Below are 21,474 nucleotides of genomic sequence, written 5' to 3'. Positions count from 1 at the left end.
AAGTTATGGCTTGGGGAGGGAAAGCATCCTCTTATTCAGTGATTTCCATCCTTAGTTGCACATTTGAGCCATCTGTGGAGCGTTAAAAAAAAAACCAAAACACCAAAAGAGTAGGGGATGGACCTCAATCAAAACAATTTCCCAGGGAGTGGTCCAAGCTTGAGTACTTTCAGTGATGTTAAAGTGCAGTCGGGGTTATGAATAGCTGATTTAGGTCACAGATATCAGATACTCATCCTAACACGCTAATAATTCTTCTGTGACTGCCCATGGCAGACATTAACAATCAACCTCGGATCTCAGAAATTAACAGCGTTCTAGGCAGCCATTACTAATCGAATGGAGCTGTGGGCGGAAGCTGCGTGGCGTCTAGCGCAGTCCCTCTTCCAAAACAACAAAACAAAAACCCACCAAACTCACTGCGGTGGAGCGGGTTGACTCCTATTGACCCCCCTCCCCTTGGGTTTCCGAGGTGTTGTCTCTGCCCTGTGTTCACTCCGACTTTACCCCTGCAGGCCGTGCCGTCTGCCTGCCTCCTCAGGCCTGAGCCTCCTCCAATGCCGCCCCCACAGCGAGGAGGGCCGGGCTCCGCTGGAGCGGTGCGCAGATCCCATCAGACCTGCGGGCAGGCCGCCATCGCGGAGGCGGCGGCGGTGGTCCTGGCCCATCTTTCTTGGGCCAAGCGCTTCTGTCATCTCCCCCGCACATCCGTACCCACCAGCCGCTCCGTCCCCGTCCTGTGACAGATGGGAGAGCCGCCACTGGGGCTTTCAGCGTCCGTTCCGGGGAGCATGGACGCGGGGTGAGCAGGGGACGTCGGCCCATTGTCCACCTAACAGTCCTGGTGCACCTGCACCCCCACCCTTGTCCCTAATGAGGGGAACCCAGCCCCAGGCCGGCAGTTGACACGGGCGCTGAGTCCCAGGCCCTTGCAAACATCTCTCCGCCCCACCGTGCCCTCCAGGGCTTTCCCTCCCACCCAGCGCCAGCCACAGCCCAGGCCCCCAGTCAAGCCGGGAATCCCTCCCTCACCCCATAAGGAGGCGCTCTGGTGGCACAGTACCTAAGGCATTTTGACTGCTAACCAGAAGGCTGCCAGTTCAAGACCACCACGAACTCCTCGGAAGGCAGACTGGGAGATCTACTTCTGTAGAAATACCACCTTGGAAACCCAAGGAGGGATCGCTTTGAGCAGTGAGTTTGGTCACGGTTTCCCCAGTAAGTGTGCTTAGAGCCCCAAGGGGAGACCTGGCGGGGGCGGATAAAGAGAGTCTCGTGCCCAAGTGGTGTTTTTTATTCCTTCCCGGGCCAACCGCAGCTTCTGAGACTAACCACCTCAAAGCGTCAGGGGGTAGGTGCGGGGCGACCCTCTGAGCTCCCGGGCCGGGTGGAACCTGAAAGGTTGTGGCTGCAGCGGACTGGGGTGGGGGCAGGAGTCCCTCACGGCGGGAGTTGCAGGGGGCAGCAGCTCTGGTGCTCCGCGCTCAGCTGGGGAACACACGGAGACGGGGAACAGCCTCGCACTTGGCTAGTTGGGAGACGAGGGGCAGATGCTGCCCCAGGCCCCCGCGGCGTCCACAGCAAACAGGTCTATCAAAGATTCTGTACAGCTATTTTTTGGGGTTGGAGAAGGGCACCATGGGGGATTAAATAAACGGGCCGGGGTGAGGGGGTGATGCAAGGTCAGAGGTCGACCGTCCGGCCAGCAGGTCCAGCCTCTGTGCAGAGCCCACGCGCACGGGGCCTTGACTTGCGAGCCCGCTCAGGTGGGGCGGGGAGAAGGCTCCAGCCAAGGCCTGAAGCCCCACGTCGCCTCACTGACGGCACCCGGCCCTCACTGGAGCCTGTAGCGCAGGGTTGGGGTGGGGCCTGGCGAGGAGGGGCGGGGCCTGGCGAGGAGGGGCGGGGCCTAGCGCAGGTCCTCCTCGTCGCCCTGGATCGTCTTCTTGATGCGCAGCAGCATGGTGGTGAGCCACTGGTCCAGCCGCGAGATAGCGTCGTACTCCTTCACCTGGGGGCGTGTGAGTGAGCACGGGCACCCCCCGGGCACCCTCCCCCGCCCCCAGTCCCCTCCAGCCCTGGTCTCTGGAAAGGTGGGGGAAGCCCGACCACTGCCCACCACCCCCTTGATCTGTCTTTCCGACTCTGGCTGGAGAGTTCTTTGAGAGAAGAAGGAAGATTTTGTAGCTTAAATAGAAAGGTCCAGCTTCTGGTTTCATGGGTGGTAAACTGAGGCAGGAGGGCATCAAACAGGCCAGTGCACAGCAGCCGTGACTGGGCGACGGGGACTGAGCCTCTACCCCTGCACCGCCACTTCCTCTGCCTCAGGCCGCTGAGCTGAGCTGCCCAGAGCCCGTGTCCACCGTGGGGCAGGACAGCCCAGAAGGCTTCGCCTCTGTCCTCAGTTAAGGCGGTACCACAGCCGCCTGAGCTGGCCCCAGTCGGGTTCCAGAATGTTCAGAACCGAACGGAGGGCAGAGCCAAGCAGACATGTGCGTGGGCGTGCTCCCAGCGCCACTGGCCCACCCCAGCTCTACTTCCCATCAGGACTGGGGGTGGGGGGATGCCAGAAACCCTTTCCCTGCCCCCGCTGCTTGTCTGGGCCACCCAGAGGGCCAGGAGTGGGCCGGCCCAAGGGGACTCCGAGGGGTGCAGGGAGCGGGACCTTCCAAGCAGACCCCCAGAGGCTGAGCCCAGCTCTGCTGCCTCACCTCTCTCAGCCTCAGTGTCACCAATCATACATCAGGGAGGACACTCCCTGTGCCTCTTGGGTGACCTGAGAGGCTTCCCAGGTGACTGCAGAAAGCGATTCACAGCCAAGGGCCAGAGGTTAATCAAAAAGGGAGACGTTCCTGGCGTGTGCCTCAGACAAGAGCTGCGTGCCCAGTGACCCGCCCCCTGGAGGACCCAGCACCCTGCCGGCCACTCACCGCCTCAGTGTAACTGTCCACGTTCTGCTCCTCATGGGCTTCTAACAGCTTCTGTGAGGCAAACGGCAGCAGGGGTTAGAGCCTGGGTGGGACTCCGCACACAGGTCTGGGGGGCTCACCCGGGGGCTCACTGGCAGTGACGATCCCCTAATCTGCTGTGGCTGTTTTTGACCCCATGTGACAGAAAGCTGCCCCATGCAGGGTTTTCTGGCTGTAGGCTTTACAGCAGCAGGCGACCAGCTCTTTATTCTGCAGAGCCGCGATGGGGGGTGAGTTGCTGATCTTGTGGTTAGCAGCCAGACCTTTCAATTGTTTGGGCCACTGGGGCTCCTTATTCATCCCCAAATCACTCACTCCCAGTGACAAAAAAAGCCTCATGGGAAGTGTGCACTCGGGGTCATCACCAGGCCTCCTGCTCTGCCTGAGCCCATCACCGCCCGAGTCATACTCTTCTCACAAACGGAGACCCAAATGGCAGAAGAGGCAAACACCCCCAAGCGCAACTCTGTTTTGTGCAAATCTTGGTGATCATAATAACCAAAGTCCAAGCCCCCGATTCCCCATCCATGGCCCCCGAGAAACGAAACCCACTACCAGCAAACTGACTCTAACTCACGGCACCCCCGTGTTACAGGGGGGAACTGCTGCCTAGGGCTTTCTTTCTTTTTTTTTTTTTTTTAGGATTTGGGTGAAGATTTACAGAGTAAATTCACTTTTCATACAGCAGTTCACATATACTTTGTCTCATGTCATTGACCAAAATTTACAATGCAGCAGCTCCCCTCCCACTTCCTCCCCATAGTTACCTCCTCCCAGTGTCCATCCCTTCATACTCTTCTGCACCCTGAGCTATCTCCCTGTGCATAAGCAGCCCTTCCTTCTCCCATGATTGTTCTCTCCAGGGCGTGTGTCTACTTGAGGTAAATGTTCAACTCACATGCCTGTACTTTGTTTGGCTGGAAACCACAGTTGTGGGTTCAATTCCAGACCTGAAGGGCAGCTAGGGGCCATAGTCTCAGTGGTTACACCAGGCTCTATTGGACCAGCAAACCTGGTCCCCACCTTCTTCTTCTTTTTTTTTTGCCTCCAAATGATTTTGAGTTTTGTACCACATTGTTCTCCCTCTTTAAGCAGGATATCCTACATCCCTTCCAAGTGGATGGCAGTGGTAGCTGGGCACCATCTAGTTCTTCTGGTCTCATAGTTGTATAGGTTGCAGATCGGATGGTGTACCAGTCGCTAGGACCGATTGTTTCCATTAATTTTGGTTTTCTTCTTTCTTCTTGACGAGGAGAGACCCGTTGTTGCATCTAGATGGCAGCTTCCTAGCTTTTAAGGTCCCAGTCGCTACTCGCCAAAGTAGTAGGTAGAACAATGTTTTGTATAGTATGTTATGCCAATTGAGCTTGATGTCCCCTGCGACTATGGTCCCAAGCCCACAGGATCAACTATTCGGTCCCTCTGGTAGCTGGCTGTGACCAAGTAATGACCATAACCTTGCTACCTAGGGCTTTCTTGGCTGTAATCTTTACAGGCACAGATCGCCAGGACATTCCTCCACGGCACCACTGGGTGGGTTCAAATTGCCGACCTCTAGGTTAGCAGCCTGCAGTGACGCCCCAACCTCCAGAGCCGGCTGAGCAGAGCAAGGTCAGGGCAGGGCTGTGGGGCCGGCTCCACTCACCTTCATCAGCTTGCACTCGCGGGACTCGGAGAAGGCCGGGAACAGCTCCTCGTACTTCTGGACGGCCAGCTGAGCCAGGACGGAAAGGAGACGTTAACGCAGGGCAGGTGTGCTGGAGCTGCTGGCCGGGCAGCAGAAGGAGCTGGGAGCGCTGCTGGCCTTGAGTCAGCACCGTGCTCCTCCCCCACTTCCCTTGGTGTCACCTGGCTCTGCGCCAAGCAGGCACCTCCACGGAGCTGAGCTCATTGCACGCCTGGCTGGCCTGGTGCCGGAGACAGCTGCCGGGGAGGCCACGGGGGGTTTCCCAGGCTGGCGGCCAGCGGCGCTTCCCACGCCTGGCCTTTCTAGTCCATCCAGGTGCATACAGTCAGAGCAGGGGACAACAGTTACAGGTGCCCCCTGTGAGCACACCCTGCACACTAGGCCTCTTTATACAGGACCCTGGGAGGGTCAAGTGCGAGTGACCCCCATTTTAAAAGTGGGGAAGCATTAAACCAAAAATAGCCCCTGAAGTTTGCTTAAGCCCAAACAATTGTTTAGCTCAACTAGTTCAGTTCAAGGGGCGAAAGCATCCACCTTGAGCACTGTGCTCTCTGAAAGGACTGTCTAACATGGAAGCAGGCTGACAACAGCGGCTGGAAGGTGAGACAGGAACCTTAGGGGACAGTGAGTATATGTGAATGGGGGAAGGAAAAATATCAAACCCACAGCCACCGAGTCAATTCCAACTCAGCGACTGCCCCACGGGTCTCCAAGGCTGTCATCTTTATGGAAATAGACTGTCTCGTCTTTCTCGCACGGAGCAGCTGGTGCGTTTGAACTACTGACCTTCAGGAGAGTAAGAATGACTGTGCCACTTACAGGGTGTGACCAGAGTCTTGGACCTATACGTGCAGAAACTGATGAACTGGTCTATGTTTTGGTGTATAGATTCTCAACAACAACAAACATTTAAAGGAAAAATAAAAAGGAAAGAAAGTGGGGAAGCAGCAGACCCCAAGAGGGCAGCAACCTGCTGCGGCATGGGGTCGGGTGCGGCAGGGTCTGGACCAGCCTGACACCCATGAGGCCAGGTGCCTGTGAAGGGGGCAGGTGAGCTTTAATTTCAGCTTTGGGGGTGGGAGGTGGAGGCAAGGCAGCCAGGAAGCACTAGAAGACTGGCAGGGCCCCTGTCAGACACCATCACCTCGAATGTCCAGAGACAGCAAAAGCCCAGTGGTTGCCAGGGAGTCAGAGGACGGGTGGGCGCAGGGTGGCTCGGGAACACAGCGTTCTAGGGCAGTGAAACGATCCTGCAGGAAGCTGTTAAACGGACATGTGACCTCACGCAATTTTCCAAACCCACAGGACTGCACAAGACAAAGAGTGGACCCCAGTGGAAACCACGGGCTTTACTTAATAATAAAGAAACACTTGCCCTTGAGTTGATCCTGACTCATGGTGACCCCGTGCGTGTCAGAGTGGAACTACGCTCCACAGGGCTTTCAATGGATGGTTTTTTGCAAGTGGATTGCCAGGTCTTTCTTCTGAGGTGCCTCTGGGTAAATTCAAGCAGCCAACCTTTTGGTCAGCAGGTGAATGCATTAACGGTTTGCCCACCAGGGACTCCTAATCAGTAACTGATCATCAGTATTGGTCCATCCACTCTAACAAGTACGCCACAGGAAAGCAAGAAGGAACTGACAGGGAGACTCTGCAGAGGAGAGGGGACACGAAGGAGTCTCCCTTACTGTCTGCACAAGTCTTCTGCAAACCCTGTGGCGCAGTATGGCCTGTCTAGCCATGGTCTATGTAATTCCCATACAAGGATTGGGTGGGACTGTGCAAATAAAGTGCTTGTGACTCAAGGGGACTGGACAGCTTGTTAATAATGGAAATAAGGTGCATGGCACCATTGTGGAGGGGGACCCTGCAAATTAGGTGTCTGGAACCCTCATGAGGGGATTGGTCCGTTCTGCCATTGCACTAAGCTTAAAGTGATCCCTCCCAGAGGTGGAAAGGGGGGACCTTATGACCACCAAGAAGAGCCAGGAGTACAGTGTGTCCTTTAGACCTGGGTCCCTGTGTTGGAACCTTCTAGACCCAGGAACAGAGAGCTGTAACAAGGGAGACAGCGAGAGACAGCGACAACTAGCAGCAGGGAAATGGCGGCAGCAGAACCAGAGAGCAGCAGACAGATCCCCGGGCCGCGGAGCAAGAGGGCAGAGCGCCTGCGGGCACTTCCTGCTGGAGCTAAAGAGCTCTCTAACACTTGCCCGATAGGACAGAGGCTGAGACACCCCAAGAGGCCTGAGAGGCAAGGGCCAGGGAGCGGTGGGCACGGCGAAGAAGAGGCTGTCCTGACTGAAGAACTACATCCTGTGTCTTCTCTGATCCTGAGCTGTAACCTGTTATTTCCCTAATAAACCCTATAACTGTGAGTATGATCTGAGTTGTGTGTGGCCACTGCAACAAATTACCCAGCAGAGGAGAGGAGAGTGCCGCAGGAGGGGTGGCTGGTGGCAGAACTGGCAAAGGGTCTGGAGGGCGGTGGCCTGTCTGCCCCCTGCCTCGTGGGAGTCAGCCTGGAGTGGATGCCCACTCTCCCACCTTGTGAGGTCTGAGAAGGTTAGATACCTCCAACACATTGTACAATCTAAGACTGCACAACAAAATAAAATCCACTAAAACAATCTAAACCAGGAGCTCTGGTAGCACAGTACCTAAGACACCTGACTGCTAATCAGAAGGCTGGTGGTTCAAACCCACCAGCCACTCCTCGGAAGGAAGGTTGGGCAATCTTCTTCCGTAGTGATGCTGCCTCGGAAACTCAAGGAGGGGTCGCTATGAGTCGGATCTGACTCCATGGCAACATGATTTTTTTTTTTTTGGAAAACAACGTAACGTCCACTAACTCCTTTCCCGTGGTCATGCCCTCTTCCCTACCATCACTGCCTCCCGGACAAGAAGCCCTGCAAACCAGTGGGCTACACGGCTGTGGCTGTAATGGGAGTGGGAGTGGAAAGCTCTGGAAGCCCAAGGCTGCAGCTTACTAGCAGGGGACCCTGATCAGGGCCTCTCACCTCAGCCTGTGTCTCCAATTGTAAGCTGGGATGATACCATGCCTACTTCATGGGGTGCAGTAAGGATCCAGAACACACGCCTCCAGAGAGAAGTGGCTGGCTCGGAGCCTGGCACCCCCAGCCAGGAGCTGAAAACTCAAATGGCCCCGGTGCTAGGCAGGTGCCAGGAGAGCAGAAACGTGCCACATGAGACTACACTTCCCATCCAAAGGCTGACAAGAAAGCATGAGAGATAACCCCTCTGCGAAGGGTGCAGGTGTCGTGGCCTGTGTCCGTGTGGCCCGCAGCCACAGGTGTGGCACCCCTGGGTGACAGTGGCTGGCATCAGGGGAAGGCTGAGCTCACCTTGGCGTTGAGCATGTCAATGCAAAAGTGGCAGAGGGCGGCCTTGAAGAAGTAGTCCTTGGCGCTGTACTTGAGGAGGGGGCTGTCCATGGCATTGGTCCCCACCTGTGGCCACGTGGAAGTACACCGTGAGCTTGGGGTGGGCAACCAAGGGGCGGGATTGTCAGCCAGGCACTTGGGGGCCTGCTGGGGGCAGGTCCACGCCCAGGGGAGACCTATTTGCCTAGGGCCCTGGGACCTCGCTCTGGGAAGTCAGCACTGGCAAGTCTGTGACTGAGAGTGGGGCGATGGAGGGCAAGGCAAGACAAGGCTGTGCTGCACGGGCTGATGCCAGGTGTCTGGGGGCCGCCTGTGGCATCCGAGCGCGGGCGGAGGCGGCCGCTGTCAGGGCCTCCGGAAGCTGGCACTTCAGTGGGCAGGGAGGCGGCAGTAGTGGGAACACATGAGGCAGTGCCCACCCCCCTCTCCTCCAAGGCCAGCTGCCAGCGCAGCCTGGTCCCACCCAACAACCGCCACACAGCAAGGGGAGCCTGGGCACCCATGTGACACTCCCTCCTCCCCGTCCCTGCCCACGGCCACCATGGGCCTTGGCCATTCTTCCTCTGGCCCCAACTCTGCTTCCTGTCTGTCTGCCTCATTAGACCGTCCAGGAAGCATCTGTGAGAGGGGCAGGGCAGACGCCGTATGCACGTGCACAAGCATGCGTGGGCGCCTCCCGGGGTGGTGGGCCAAGGTGGCGTACAGCCAGGCTGTGTACAAGGTGACGGCGAGGGGGCTGACGGGGAGGGACGGACACGAGGAGGGCCCAACCTGCTCGTAGATGTCCACGGCCTTCTGGTACTGCTCCAGCTGGGCGGCATAGCCCGCCACCTTCAGCAGACACTTGTTGGCTGAGCTACAGGAAGGGAGGAGAGAGGGTGGGTGGTGGCAGGCCCCTCGGCCTCCCTGAGCTTGGGGCAGATGGGACGTGGAAGCCACCAGCCCAGTTACCTGTTGGACTCCTCGCCTTTGTAGTAGTCTGCAGACTGCTCATAGTGGGCGATGGCCTGGGGAGACATGGGGGTGTGGGCTTGGGGACGGGGGCCGCTAGTGCAGGCCTAGACACACCAGACCCTTGGTTCAAATGCACCCTGCACCCCAACACCAGAAGGGAAGCCCTGGCCCCTGCTCCTGTCCACCGACCTTCTCAATGTCCACCAGCTCCGTCTCATAGATCTCAGCGATGGAGATGTGGTGCTTGGCCGCGATCGTGAACCGGCCCTGCAGAGACACGGGAGGGCCCACTGTGCCATGATATCCTACAGGCCCACCCCCACCCAGTGCGCCCATGACCCTCAGGTCCCTCCGAGGTGAGGCGTGCAGAGGAGGGCACTGGGAAGTGGAGAGGCACAGGGCTTAAAGGGAGCTGGGTGTTAGGGACCCTGTGTGTGTGCTGCCCGAGCTGGGGACCATGGGCAAGTTCCCCCACAGCTCTGGGCTCAGTGTCCGTCCTGTGTGCAGCCACACCGAGCACACGCCCCATCCCCAGGAAGCACTGAACAGACGTTGAGAGGCGGAAGGACAGCCCAGGAAGCTTGGGAGGTACAGGACTGATGGCCGGAGTCCCCACACGTCGCATGTGCCACTGGGCCAGCCCTTCTAGTGGCCTCTGTGGATGCCTCATGCTTCTCCGAGGAGGTCCCCAGCTCAAGGGGCTGAGATGCCCGCTGCCCGCCTCCAGCCCATGTCCTGTGTGCTGCCCCTGCTGCTCTGTACAGGGGCTGGTCTGCCTGGGCACCCTGCTGCCAGGCCAGCCCTCAGGCCTCCTAACTTCCTGAGCACGTCATCTCATGTGTCCGAGCCCCTTGGCACGTGGCTGTGACAGCTCGCATTCTAAGCAGTGCTATGCCATTGTCCCAGACACAGATCACCAAGAGCATAGGGGTGGGACCAGTGCTCCTGCAGGAGCCTGATACCACAGGGGTGGGGCGGGGCGTGTGTGTGTGTGTGTGTGTGTGTGTGTGTGTGGAGACAGACAGACAGACGAGAGGCGAAAAGCAAGGTGCTGAGAGAAGCCCGGAGCGTTCCCATCTTCTGCCGCCTCAGGCCCCCTATCTGAAGGAGAGGCCCCTGCTCTGGTCCCACCCAGCCCTCTGTCCCGAGGAGCGAATCCATCAGAAGGGACACTTGGCAGGAAGGGCTGGCCATGGGGAGAAGCACTGGACCAGGGAGAACACCGCTGGCCTGGAGGGCGGGGACAGGGGTGTGGTGGGCCGGGAGCCAGGCTGGTGGGGAGGTGGGAGGCCTCTCTGACAGGGTGCTCCCAGGGGCCTAGAAGGGCTGCAGGAGAAGCCAGCCCAGGCCCACGCGGGCCACCACAGCCCTGGTTGCGGGCCCTCGGGGTCGGCTCTGTGGGCAGCGGCAAGCCAGCAGCCGCCCCTTACCATGTCTGTGTAGATCTCGATGGCCCGCATCAGGCAGTTAATGGCCTCTGGGGAGAGAAGAGGGAGAAGTGAGCCCCCGAAGTCGCCGTGGGGTGGGGTGGCCAGGGCTACACTCCATCCTCCTGACCCCTCCCTTTGTGAAGGTGGGGTGAAGGGATCCCCTTGCTGGGGAAGCTCTGCCAGACTCAGTCCTCCTGCGTGTGTGATGACGTGCGGGGCCCATGTCACCTCCCAGCCGCCTTGGAGACAGGGCGCAGCCAGTGGCAGTCAGCCTGCTGCCAGACTCCCAGGGTGTCCGGAGCACAAACGGCCAAAGACAGCCTACTGTCCAAGGGCAGAGCAGCTGGTACGGAGGGGTGGGGGGGCCGCCTGCCACTGAGGCAGAGGAACAACATCTCTCATGGTGGGACCCTGCCCGCCCACTGAGCACCAAGGCCCTTCCCCCGTCTCTCCCCACATTGGGTGAGACCCTCCTCTCACGCCCTGTCTGTTCCCCTAGGAAGTCACTACTTCAAAGCACAGGTTTCCCACAGCCACCAGCCAGGGCGGCCCTGCGGGAACAGGGAGTACCTGCATTGTGCCTCTCTTGCGAGCTTTTCAGCTTGGGAAAAGCGGCTTTTTTTTTTTTTCCCTGACAAAGTTATTTGGAGGCGAGAGAAAAGCAGGCGTGGGCGGCATCCTCCAGCAGAGACGGGCAGGTTTGTTAACACCATCTGAAGGCAGCACAGGAGGACGCAGCATGGGGGAGGGGAGGCTGAGCGCCTGGCCGTCCGTGTCCCACCCCCAGGGCCCAGATGGAAGCTGGACCACTGGCTCCAACAGAGCAAAGCCCACAGGAGCAGCTGGGGGCGGGGAGGAAGGTCCTGGCAGGCGGAAGGGGCCCCTGCTGCCCCGGGGTGAGATGAACAGCTGGGGCGGGCGGCAGCACAGGCTCCCGCGGTGACCACCCTGGGCCTGCCGCCACCAGCCCCTGTGGGCTCTCAGCGCTCCGCGGGGCAGCAGCTCAGGGGGAGTTCCTCCTGAGCAGCAACAGGGCATCACGGAGTGAAGACCCCGTCACGCCTGCTCCTTGCTCTGAGACCTTGGCCAGAACTTCTGTCCCTGAAGCAAGAGGCCACCAGGGATGTCCCTGAGACATGCTCCCAGACAAGCCACTGACACACAGGCCACAACCGGCTTCTCTCAGGTCCTCAGGATGCCTGGGGGACACCCTGCTGCGGCAACACCGAGGTGTGCAGCTCGAGCTCTTAGGGGGCCTGTGCCAGCCTCACCCCTCCTCCAGCTGGCATACAAGGATGGGAGCTGGCAAGGGGCTTCCAGGATCCTCCAGCCCAAGCCGGGGCCACTGAGGGCACTGGTGTAAGGAGACAGGGTTAGTGGAGCACCCAGGCCCTGCGGCCCCTCCTGCCTCTGGGGAGCCTTCCCCGGCCACCCCCGGGTCTCGGCCTACTTCCTCCTCTGAAGTGGGGCCAAGCATGGAGCAATGGGTGAAAAGCCTGTGCTGAGCACCAGGCACGCCGTGGGCACCGGGAATGGACAGGAGTATGCCGTGGGCACCGGGAACGGACGGGGGGTGCAAGCGGGGGCACCTCCCGCTCAGGCTGTGCTCGGCCCACAGGCAGGTTTAAGCTAAGCTACTTTCCCAGGCCGCGTCCACCCAGAGCGGATGCCAATGGCAGACATCATCTCCTCCCGGCCACCAGACCCCTGCACAGTGCAGCCCAACTCGGCTGAGGGGGAGGGTGATCTGCCAGGCCCCCGGCGGCCTATCCAGGTCCTGGGGAAAGTCCCGTAGAAGTGCTGACATGAGTGGCACGGGTGAGGACACCTGCAATCAGGATAGGCCTCAGGGAGGCTGCCACCCGCTTGAAACCACTGGACTAGTTACAAATGGTCCCACCAGGCCCCTGGTTCTCTTTCAAGAGGCTCCTGGCCAGGAGGCAGGCGGTGGGGGCCCAGGCTGCTTGCCTGAGTACCATCTCTTCCAGAACATTCATCATGCCCCAGAGCCGTGAGGGGCACACCTGCACAGGGGTCTCCCTTTTCTCCTACACTTTAGTGGTGAGAAGATGGGGCTCAGAGATCCAGGAACCTGCCAGGGGCTCGAGGGGGTCAGCTGCTCTCAGCTCACGGGCCAGGCCCGTGCTGTCTACACACAGCTGCCCTGGAGCTTCTGTGCGACGCCTGGCCGATCCAGACACAGTGCAGTTGTCAACCCTTGGCTCAAATGTGCCCCTTCCCCAACCCTGAGGCTGGCCACAGTGCCGGAAGGGTAGGGCCCCGCTCACAACCCCCTGCTCAGTGCTGAGCACCCAGGGCTCCAGCCAACGCTCCTCCTTGCCAGCTGTGCCCAAATTAGGCTCTCCCCGGCACGACAGCCCCGCCTGCTGCCTGCCAGGCCAGCCAAACGCACCCTGCCCTGCCCCGTCTCAGAGAGGTCCCGGGCTGTGCTCACACGGGCAGCATGGTCACCCTGTCACTTCACACACTGTCCTCCCGTCCGGGACTCCGCAGCCCCTCCCTGCTTCTGAAGGCTGCATCTTTAGCAGCCACACTGCTGCAGGGTGTCACCGCAGAGCCAGGCAGGCCAAATCGCAGGCTGGGAGGGGAAGCTGCAGCACCATGGGCCCGAGTAGGGCCTGCCTGTGGGAAATGTTGGGCTTGTTCAGAGAGCACACGGCCCTGTGCACACATCACAGGGCGGGCCAGGAACCAGTCCTCCCGTGGCTCGGGAGCAGCAGCTACACGGCACAGGTACTGAGCCGGCGTCTCCAGGTCGACTAGCTCCCCGGAGACCAGAAGGGAAGGCTGGGGAGGAGGGGGCTTTGTGGCAGACGTGGAGCCTTCCCTCCATGAGTCAAGCAGGAAGAAAGCCCAGGGGTGCCCCGGGTCATCCTAATGCCACCCACGGGGCCCACCATGGCCCGGCGCTACCCGCCAGGGGTGCTGAGCTTCGCGTGTGCACAGAGCACCCCCCCGGGAGCTCCACCCCACAGCGCATCCAGTGACTACGTATGAGATACCTGGGCGGTCAGTGTGGGAACAGACACATGCTGCTGGGTCTGCAGAGACCAAACCCATGCCTGGGAGCCCAGAGCCCCTGGTGACAGGGCACACTAGTCCCTCTGGAGTGCCGTGTGAGAGCTCAGGCTGCTCGGGGACCGTCGGTGCCCTGTCGCTAACAGCTCTCTCCTGATCAGGTATTTCCTGCAGTCTGTGGGTGGCACAGACGGTTCAGCGCTGGCCTACTAACCAGAAGGCTGGCGGGTCAAACCCACCCAGAAGTGCCCTGGAAGAAAGGCCTGGTGGTGTGCCCTGAAGGGTTGCAGCCCTGAAAGCCCCGTGGGGCAGTTCTACACCGCACACACGGTGTCGCCGGGAGTCAGGACAGGCTTGATGACAACCGGCAACGCAGCTTCCCTGTTCTTTAAGAGGCTGGTGACAGCTGGCAGCCGTCACTGAGTCGGCCCCTGACTCACTGGGGCCAATGTAACAAAACGCTGCCCAGTCCTGCGCTCTGATTGTTGTCTCTGTTGTGGTGATCCACGGTGTCAGTGACTGATTTTTGCCAGCAGGCTGCCAGGCCTTTCTGCCTAGTGTCAGCCTGGAAGTTCTGCTGGAACCCGCTCAGCACCACGACACCAAGCACGGCCCTGACAGACGGGGGTGAGGGTGGGGGGGTGGGCCACAGCACCAAGCACGTGGCCCTGACGGCGGGGGCTGGATTCGCATGAGGCCCGCTGACAGGGACTGGAACTCGGGCCGCCCACGTGGAAGACGAAGATTATACCACTGAGCCACGGTGCCCCTTCCGGTAACAGGAGATGCTCGTTCTTTTTAAAGGGAAGAATTAGTGACCTACGCCTGGCCCTGAGATTAAAAATGAGTCAATGAAAACTCCCGCCTATGACATGCACAGGCTGGAGCCCCAGGCTGAGCGTTCACTTCAGGAAGAGCCAGGGGGACAGACCGCTCCTTGCAGGGTGCCAGCTCCCAGCCAGGCTCTGGCCCGGCAGCTCTCATTTTAAGTAACTTCTTCCTGGCTACTCTGGCTGAGACCGTGTTCCCTCTGACGTTCCTCCCCAGGACGCAGAGACGCCAGGTGGGAGAATTTCCGCTCCTTTTCCGGCAGTGACTCCTACCTGGCTGGCCTGCAGTCGCCCACCCGCTTCTGCGTGTTAATTCTGGCAACGAGCAGTTTCTGCTCTCCCCGCCCAGCCCTCTGGCAGAGAGGCAGGGGATGTGGAACAGCGCTCCCACCCTCCCGGCTTCCCGCTCGCTCTCCCAGGCTGCGGGAGGGAGGAGCCTTCAGCTGCACAGAAGCGGGGGAGGCGGGGGGGGGGGCCTGGCTTGGAGGCAAATGCCAGGTGGAGAGGACCCAAGCGTGACGTTAGCGCTCGACTGGCCCCGAGTGCCTTCCGGCCAGCCTGGCAAACAGGCTGCGTGGAAACCCGAGGTCATCTCTCCACCCTGGGCCCAGGGCAGCCAGCCCACAATCGTGTGGGTCGTGTGCACACAGGCTCACCTTGGGGGTCCGCCTTCTTGAAGGCGTTGCCGGCGTCCACAAAGCAGGTGGCGGCATCGTGCTTGCTCTGCAGCTGCAGGTGCAGCTGGGCCGCCTGGCAGAAAGCATTGCCGGCGGCTGGAAGAGAAGGGGGGAAGAGAAGGGTGAGCCTGGCTGCAGAGGGGCAAGAAGGGGAGAGACTGGCCGCGTGAGGACTAGACCTCACCCTCCGAGCCCTGCTGCCGAAGCCCCCGGAAGTACTCCTGGCCGTTCTGACCAAGGCAGGAGCCTGGCCTCGCAGGGGAGCCCCGAGCTCCCAGGTGTACAGAAGAGCACCAGAGCCCTGGCTAAGACCCCACGTCCCGAGCCCCAGCCTTCACCAGCATCTCAGGCCACCATCCCCACGGCTCCAAGAAGGCAAATTTAAGATGCACACAGGGTACCGACCCGAGGCCTCCCCTCCTGACCACGGCAGTCCTCCCAAGGGGAGCCTTGAACCCGAGTTCAGACCCCCCACCAAACAGCACTGTAGGTGAGCAGTGGGCATGGCGAGCGAAGAGAGGGGGTGAGGGAAGAAAGAGGCAATTCAATTAAACACACAAGCCCCCAAAGCTGCTTCCGCTCTCCCAGCCCCCCAACACCGGGAGGCTCTTCCTGTCTAACCCCCCCCCCCAGCACCTCTGTCATTGCAGGCGCCACCCCTCCGGGGCTACGGGTCTAGAGAGGAACGGCCCAGACACCAGGAGCACGAGGACAGGGGCCAGTGCCCGCGGGCAAAGGGCACCGGAGCACCCCCGAGCCAGCCGTCCTGGGCACCTCGCCCGGGTCATCGCTGCTCCCCGGGAAGTGGTGCCGCAGTGCCGACCTGCGGCTCTTCCCTTCGTCCTTCTCCAGCCGAGCCCAAAGCACGTGCTCCTGGGACCGGGAGAGGACTGAGAGGCCCACCCCTTCCCGGAACCTGAGCGGCCGAGTACACGACACTGTCCAGATTCCCGTCCACGGGGCGTCATCACTGTTCGTGAGAGCGCCAAGCCTGCAGAGGGGCTGTCACGGGGGCAGGTGGCTGGGCCTTCTGTCTGAGTTCACGGGGGAGGGCATAAGTTTTAGGTGACAAGCAACATCCCTGTGACTGAACCCACGCCCTCCTTCCCTGGTGAGGTGAGTGGCATCCAGTGGTTCCGACTCCCGGCGACCCCACGTGACGGAGGAGAGCTGCCCCAGGGTTTCCCAGGCTGTGTTCCCACGGGAGAGCACCAGGGCCTCCTCCCGCTGAGCCGCCGACCTTCAGGTTTGAACCACCAACCTCTCGGTTAGGCGCTAAGTGCATAACTGTTGCACCACCAGGGCTCTATTCCTTCTACTGGCACCTGATTAGCTCGGGAGCTAGAATCACACATGGCATTCAGCTTTACACACAATGTATTTTGTGTAAGTTCAGGAAAAACTTCTACCTGTTGCTAGGTGCCGGTGAGCCAGCTCTGACCCACAGCAACCCTGTGTACACCAGAACGAAACACTGTTTTGTGCCACCTCACGATCCCTGCGCCCATCACTGCAGCCACCGTGCCAGTCCATCTCGCCAAGGGCCTTCCCCTCTTTCGATGACCCTCCACTTTATCAAGCATGATACCCTTCTCCAGGGAGTGGTCCCTTCTGACAACATGACCAAAGGAGGTGAGACCAAGTCTGCCTGTTCCTGCTTCAAGCAGCATTCTGGCCATACTTCCTCCAAGACTGATTTTTAGGGATTTTTTTTTTCTAATTTTTAGGAAACCAAGAACTTCTGTTGATGGTGACAATGATCAGCTTCTCCGGGACACCCTCCCCCGCCTCCCTGGTCCCCCCTCCCTGTTTCCTCTTCCTTGTCAGAAAGTTCCACCTTGAGTCCCCAAACAGGGTTTCTTGCTGTATTTCCTTGAGCAAATCTCCCCTACACTTGAAGCCCCAAACGGGCTTCAAAAAAAAAAAAAAAATAAACCTGATTCTGAATCACAGCGAGTCTAGAACAGAGCAGAGCTGCCCACAGGGTCTCCAAAGCTGTCTTCATGGAAGCAGACTGCCAGTCTTTCTCCTGCAGAGGGGCTGGTGGGTTCAAACTGCTGACCTTTCGGTGCACAGCCGAGCACTTAACCACTGTGCTACCAGGGCACCTTCAAACACGCTTTGTGTGTGGGTTTTTCTAACCTCTCCCCTCACCTCTCCTGGGTGGATCCCAATCAAGCCTGAGCCTCACAGAGTCTAAGCAGAGACATCAAAGCCATGTGGGCAGAGCCTCCACGGCCCTACACCACGCGCCGCCAGACCCCAGGCGTGTCCCAGCAGCCACACCGCCCAGGAGGCCCTCCTTCAGGTCACTGCTGTGGGTGCCAGATGCCCAGGCGTGGCACCCATGCCCTTGACGTGTCTGCCCCCGCTGCAGTGAGAACAGCTCAGTGCTTGGCTACCAGCTGCAAGGTTAGTGGTTCAAACTCACACAGGCACCTCATGACCTGTTTCCAAAAGGTCACAGCCTGGAAAACGCTATGGAGCAGTTCTACTGTCACATGGAGTCATCATCAATCAGAAACAAGGGCAACACACAACAAGGACGGCTCACAGGAGTCAGGGAGGCTCGCAGGCACCGCCACTCCCTCAGCACTGAGGCCACGGACCCACGTCCTGGCCTGAGGGGTGGGCTCTTATTTTCCCCACTGTACTCTAGATGCCTGTGAGAGCTGGACGATGAATGAGGAAGGCTGAAGAAGAGCTGATGCGCTGGAGCTGTGATGCTGGCGAATATACGGAAAATACCATGGACTGCCAGAAAAATGAGCAGATCTGTCCTGGAAGAAGTGCAGCTGGAATGCTTCTTGGAAGCAAGAATGGTCAGACTTCATCTCACCTCCTTTGGTCATTGTGACAGTTAGGTTTGTGGGTCAGCGTGGCTGGGCCTGGCTGAGTGGCTGGGCAGCTGGTGGTAGTTATTCCCCGTGATGAGACTGGAAATCAACTCCATTGTGGGATCTACCACAAGCAGCTGAGTAGCTGCCTTTGGGACGTGGTCTGCTTCCAGTATATAAGGAGAAGCCTTGGGCATGGTCTCTAGCTCATGGCACCTTGAACCCTGCATGTAGCCATGTCGTTGTTCAGCACCATGCTATGCTCTGCCGACCTTGTGATTAACAATGGACTTGAATTCATGGCTGCCGTGTGGTTTGGTAACATGGGGACTGTGCCTTTTTACTTGTCAACCTTGGGTTTGTCAGCCTCAGCAGCCAGCAATTGTGTGAAGAAAAGCCTCCAGCTTCTGTGGGCTGGGAGCAAGAGGCAGAGCTGAACCCCAAGGATGAGGGGCTTTCCCCCAGCCCCTAGAGCCTGGCACTCTGAACTTGGACTTAAAGCCTCCAAACTGTAAGAGAATAAACTCCTGTTGTTAAGGCCATCCCATTTGTGGTATATTCCTTGTCAGACTGGCACTAGGGAACCAGAATAGTCATGTCAGAAAGGACCATTCCCTGGAGAAGGATGTCATGCTTGGTAAGGTGGAGGGTCAACAAAGAGGGGAAGGCCCTCAACGAGATGGACTGGCACAACGGCTGCAGCGACGGGCTCAGGTACGGCAGGGACTGTGGGGCTGGTGCAGGACCAGGCAGTGTTTTGTTGTGTTGTCCACAGGGTCACTATGAGTTGGAGATGACTCACTGGCACCTAACAACAACGACGACGACACTGAGGAGGAAGCAGATAAGGAGAGGTCAAGTGGCTTCCCAGGCCACACTGTCGGTTGGAGCTGTGACACGAAGCCGAGTGAGGCAATGCGTGGCAGGTGAAGCGCCTGGGCTCTGGCGTCACAGCCCAGCTTCTGAATCCCGGGCCTCTCACGCACCAGGTGTGACACTTTGGGCGAGGGGCTCAGCTGAGCCTCAGTTTCCAAATCTATTAAATGTGGTAGTAATGGTACCAGGAGCTCTGGTAGCATAGTGCCTAAGGCACTTGACTGCTCACCGGAAGGCTGGCGGTTCAAACCCACCAGCCACTCCTCGGAAGGAAGGTTGGGCAATCCTACTTCCATAGTGATATCTGCCTCGGAAACCCAAGGAGGGGTCGCTATGAGTCAGGCCGACTCAAAGGCAAACAACAACAACAACAGTAATGGTACCTCTTCTCATAGGACTGCCATCATAATTCAATTAAGCGATGGGGGCCTGGAGCTTAGCACAGTGTGTGGAAACAGCAGGTGGATTTAATGTGATCATTATCATGTTACTCTCTCCTCCAGGAAGCTACCTTTATCGGGCCCTCCCTCCAAACAGGTCATGTGCTATTGAGTCAATTCCACGCAGAGTGACCCTAAAGTGCCCTGGTGGTAAATCAGTGAAGCACTCGGCCGCTAACCAAAAGGTCAGCAATTTGAACTCAGCCAGCAGTTGCTCAGGAGAGACCAGGGGATGTGTTTGGGTCCAGACGACAGCCTAGGAAACCCCATGGGGCAGGTCTACACCATCACATGGGGTCACTGTGAGTCGGAATCAGCTCACCGGCCCCCAACAAGAAGAACCACCCTCCAAGACTTCTTGGCAGGGCTGCCTCTAAGAGAAACCAAGAACGTTACTACTTGAAATTGCTCCCTGCCACTCTCTTCGCAGCCTAGAACTCTGAAAGAAGCCAGGTGAGTTTCAGGGACATATTAGATCCTGCCTTTAGGGACAGAGCCATCAAGAGCTCGACTTGCACAGCAACCCACAAGGCTCTGGAGTCAATGACCCATTTACCTCCCTGCTTTACAGCCTGTCTCCAAGCCCGAGACCAAGGTGAAAATCCACCCAGTGGACACCAAATGACTGCCAGGCAGCCGGCCAGTGAGGTGGCAGATGGCGTGAAAGGAGGGGACAGCTAGGCGGCCCTCCCGGCCGGGCCTTCAGGACTGCGAGCCAAGAGCGAGAGAAGCAGGAGTGAGGCGGCTCTCTAGCTCAGGCACGGGCCTGTCACCTACCGCTCCAGTTTTTGGCCATTTTGAACATGTTTGCGGCTCTGGCGTAGATTTCGCATGCTTCCTCTATCTTGGATGAACCTCTGTGGGGAGAAAAGGACAAAAGGTAAGGAGACCGTCCAGTCTGTCAGAGAGAGCAAGCGTCCTGCCCCATGGGCAGCAGAGGGTCCCCACTCCAAGCCCACGACGTCCCTCCAGAACCCAGCTGTGGCGTGGCCTCTGCTCTGGCTCAGACAAAAACAAGTCTGTGCAAACCCTCACCCTCCACCCAGAGCACAAAACCCTCTACTGTCAAGTGGATTACAACTCCAACTCACAGCGCCCCTGGAGGACAGAGGAGAACTGCCTGCAGCGTTTCTAAGGCTGTAATCTGAGCTCTGGTAGCATAGTGCCTAAGGCACTTGACTGCTCACCAGAAGGCTGGCAGTTCAAACCCACCAGCCACTCCTGCTGCCATCAAGTCAATCCCGATTCACAAAGACCCCCACTGGGTTTCCGAGGCTATAAATCTTTATGGAAGTAGATTGCCCCATCTTCTTTCTGCAGAGCAGCTGGTGGGTTTGAACTCCTGACCTCCTGGTTAGAAGCCAAATGTCTTATCCATTACACCACCAGAGCTCCTTAATCTTTACTAAAGCAAAGCCCAAACCAAACCCACCACTGTGGAGTCTATTCCAACTCACAGCGCCCCTAGAGGACAGAGTGGAACTGCCCCACAGGGTTTCCAAGGCTTTCACTTCTATAGAATCAGCCAGCCACATCTTCCTTCCAGACAGTGGTTAATGGGTTCAAACTGTCAACTTTTCAGTTAGCAGCCAGGTGCTTAAGTACTATGCCACCAGGGCAGGGGCAGATTATTCAATAAGTGAGCTAACGCACAGGCTTCCTTGTGCTTACTTACTAATCGGTAGTGAACCATTTCACATTTTTTCATCACATCAAAGATTCTGCTTCTACAATGTGGAACAAAACTCAAAATCATTTAAAAAAAAAAGGGCCCAGGTTTGCTGGTCCGATAGAGCCTGGTGGAACCCCTGAGGCTGTGGCCCCTAGCTGCCCTTCAGGTCTGGAATTGAACCCACTCCTGTGGCTTCCAGACAAACAGGCTTATGAGCTGAACGTTCACATTAGGCAGATACACTCCTTGGAGAGAACAATCATGGGAGAATAGAAGGGCTGTGTCTGCCCAGGGAGACAGCTCAGGGGGCAGGGGTGCATGGAGGGATGGACACAGGGAAGAGGTAACTATGGGGAGGAAGTGGGAGGGCAGCTGTTGCATTGTGGTGAATTGTGGTCAATGTCATGAGACAAAGTATATGTGAGCTGCTGTATGGAAAGTGAACTTGTTCTGCAACTTTCACCCAAATCACAATAAAAAAGGAAAAAAGATTCTGCTTCTAGGTACGGCTGGCATCTGTTTTTCTCCAACCCTACTGCACCTTCCTACAGAATCAAAGCCTCTTTTCAGATTTAAAATTCCTGACAGGGATGGAGGACCCAGTAAGACTAAGCATGAGCTTAAGGGTGCTTACTTGACTAATCTGCAGTGAACAGTAA

The 21,474-nt window shown here is 58.3% G+C and overlaps 1 protein-coding gene across 1 annotated transcript in view; it reads right to left on the bottom strand.

The window, feature by feature from the left end:
• Positions 1 to 1,909: 1,909 nt before the first annotated feature.
• NAPA (NSF attachment protein alpha) overlaps positions 1,910 to 21,474 on the bottom strand; it is a 34,395-nt gene continuing 14,830 nt past the window's right edge. Inside the window, exons 2-11 of the mRNA XM_007942867.2 lie at positions 19,921 to 20,000; positions 14,970 to 15,086; positions 10,445 to 10,491; positions 9,204 to 9,281; positions 9,012 to 9,067; positions 8,832 to 8,916; positions 8,022 to 8,126; positions 4,615 to 4,683; positions 2,931 to 2,981; positions 1,910 to 2,011 (exon numbers count right to left, since the gene is read on the bottom strand). Coding sequence (XP_007941058.1) covers positions 1,910 to 2,011; positions 2,931 to 2,981; positions 4,615 to 4,683; positions 8,022 to 8,126; positions 8,832 to 8,916; positions 9,012 to 9,067; positions 9,204 to 9,281; positions 10,445 to 10,491; positions 14,970 to 15,086; positions 19,921 to 20,000 — 790 coding nt within the window. The remainder of the gene's footprint in view (positions 2,012 to 2,930; positions 2,982 to 4,614; positions 4,684 to 8,021; positions 8,127 to 8,831; positions 8,917 to 9,011; positions 9,068 to 9,203; positions 9,282 to 10,444; positions 10,492 to 14,969; positions 15,087 to 19,920; positions 20,001 to 21,474) is intronic.

The sequence above is a fragment of the Orycteropus afer genome, unplaced genomic scaffold, assembly GCF_000298275.1.
Source record: "Orycteropus afer afer isolate SDZICR_OR568_19922 unplaced genomic scaffold, OryAfe1.0 scaffold00099, whole genome shotgun sequence".
NCBI classification, from domain to species: Eukaryota; Metazoa; Chordata; class Mammalia; order Tubulidentata; family Orycteropodidae; genus Orycteropus; species Orycteropus afer.
The sequence above is the reverse complement of the archived record's forward strand: the minus strand, read 5'-3'. Positions and strand labels throughout refer to the sequence as shown.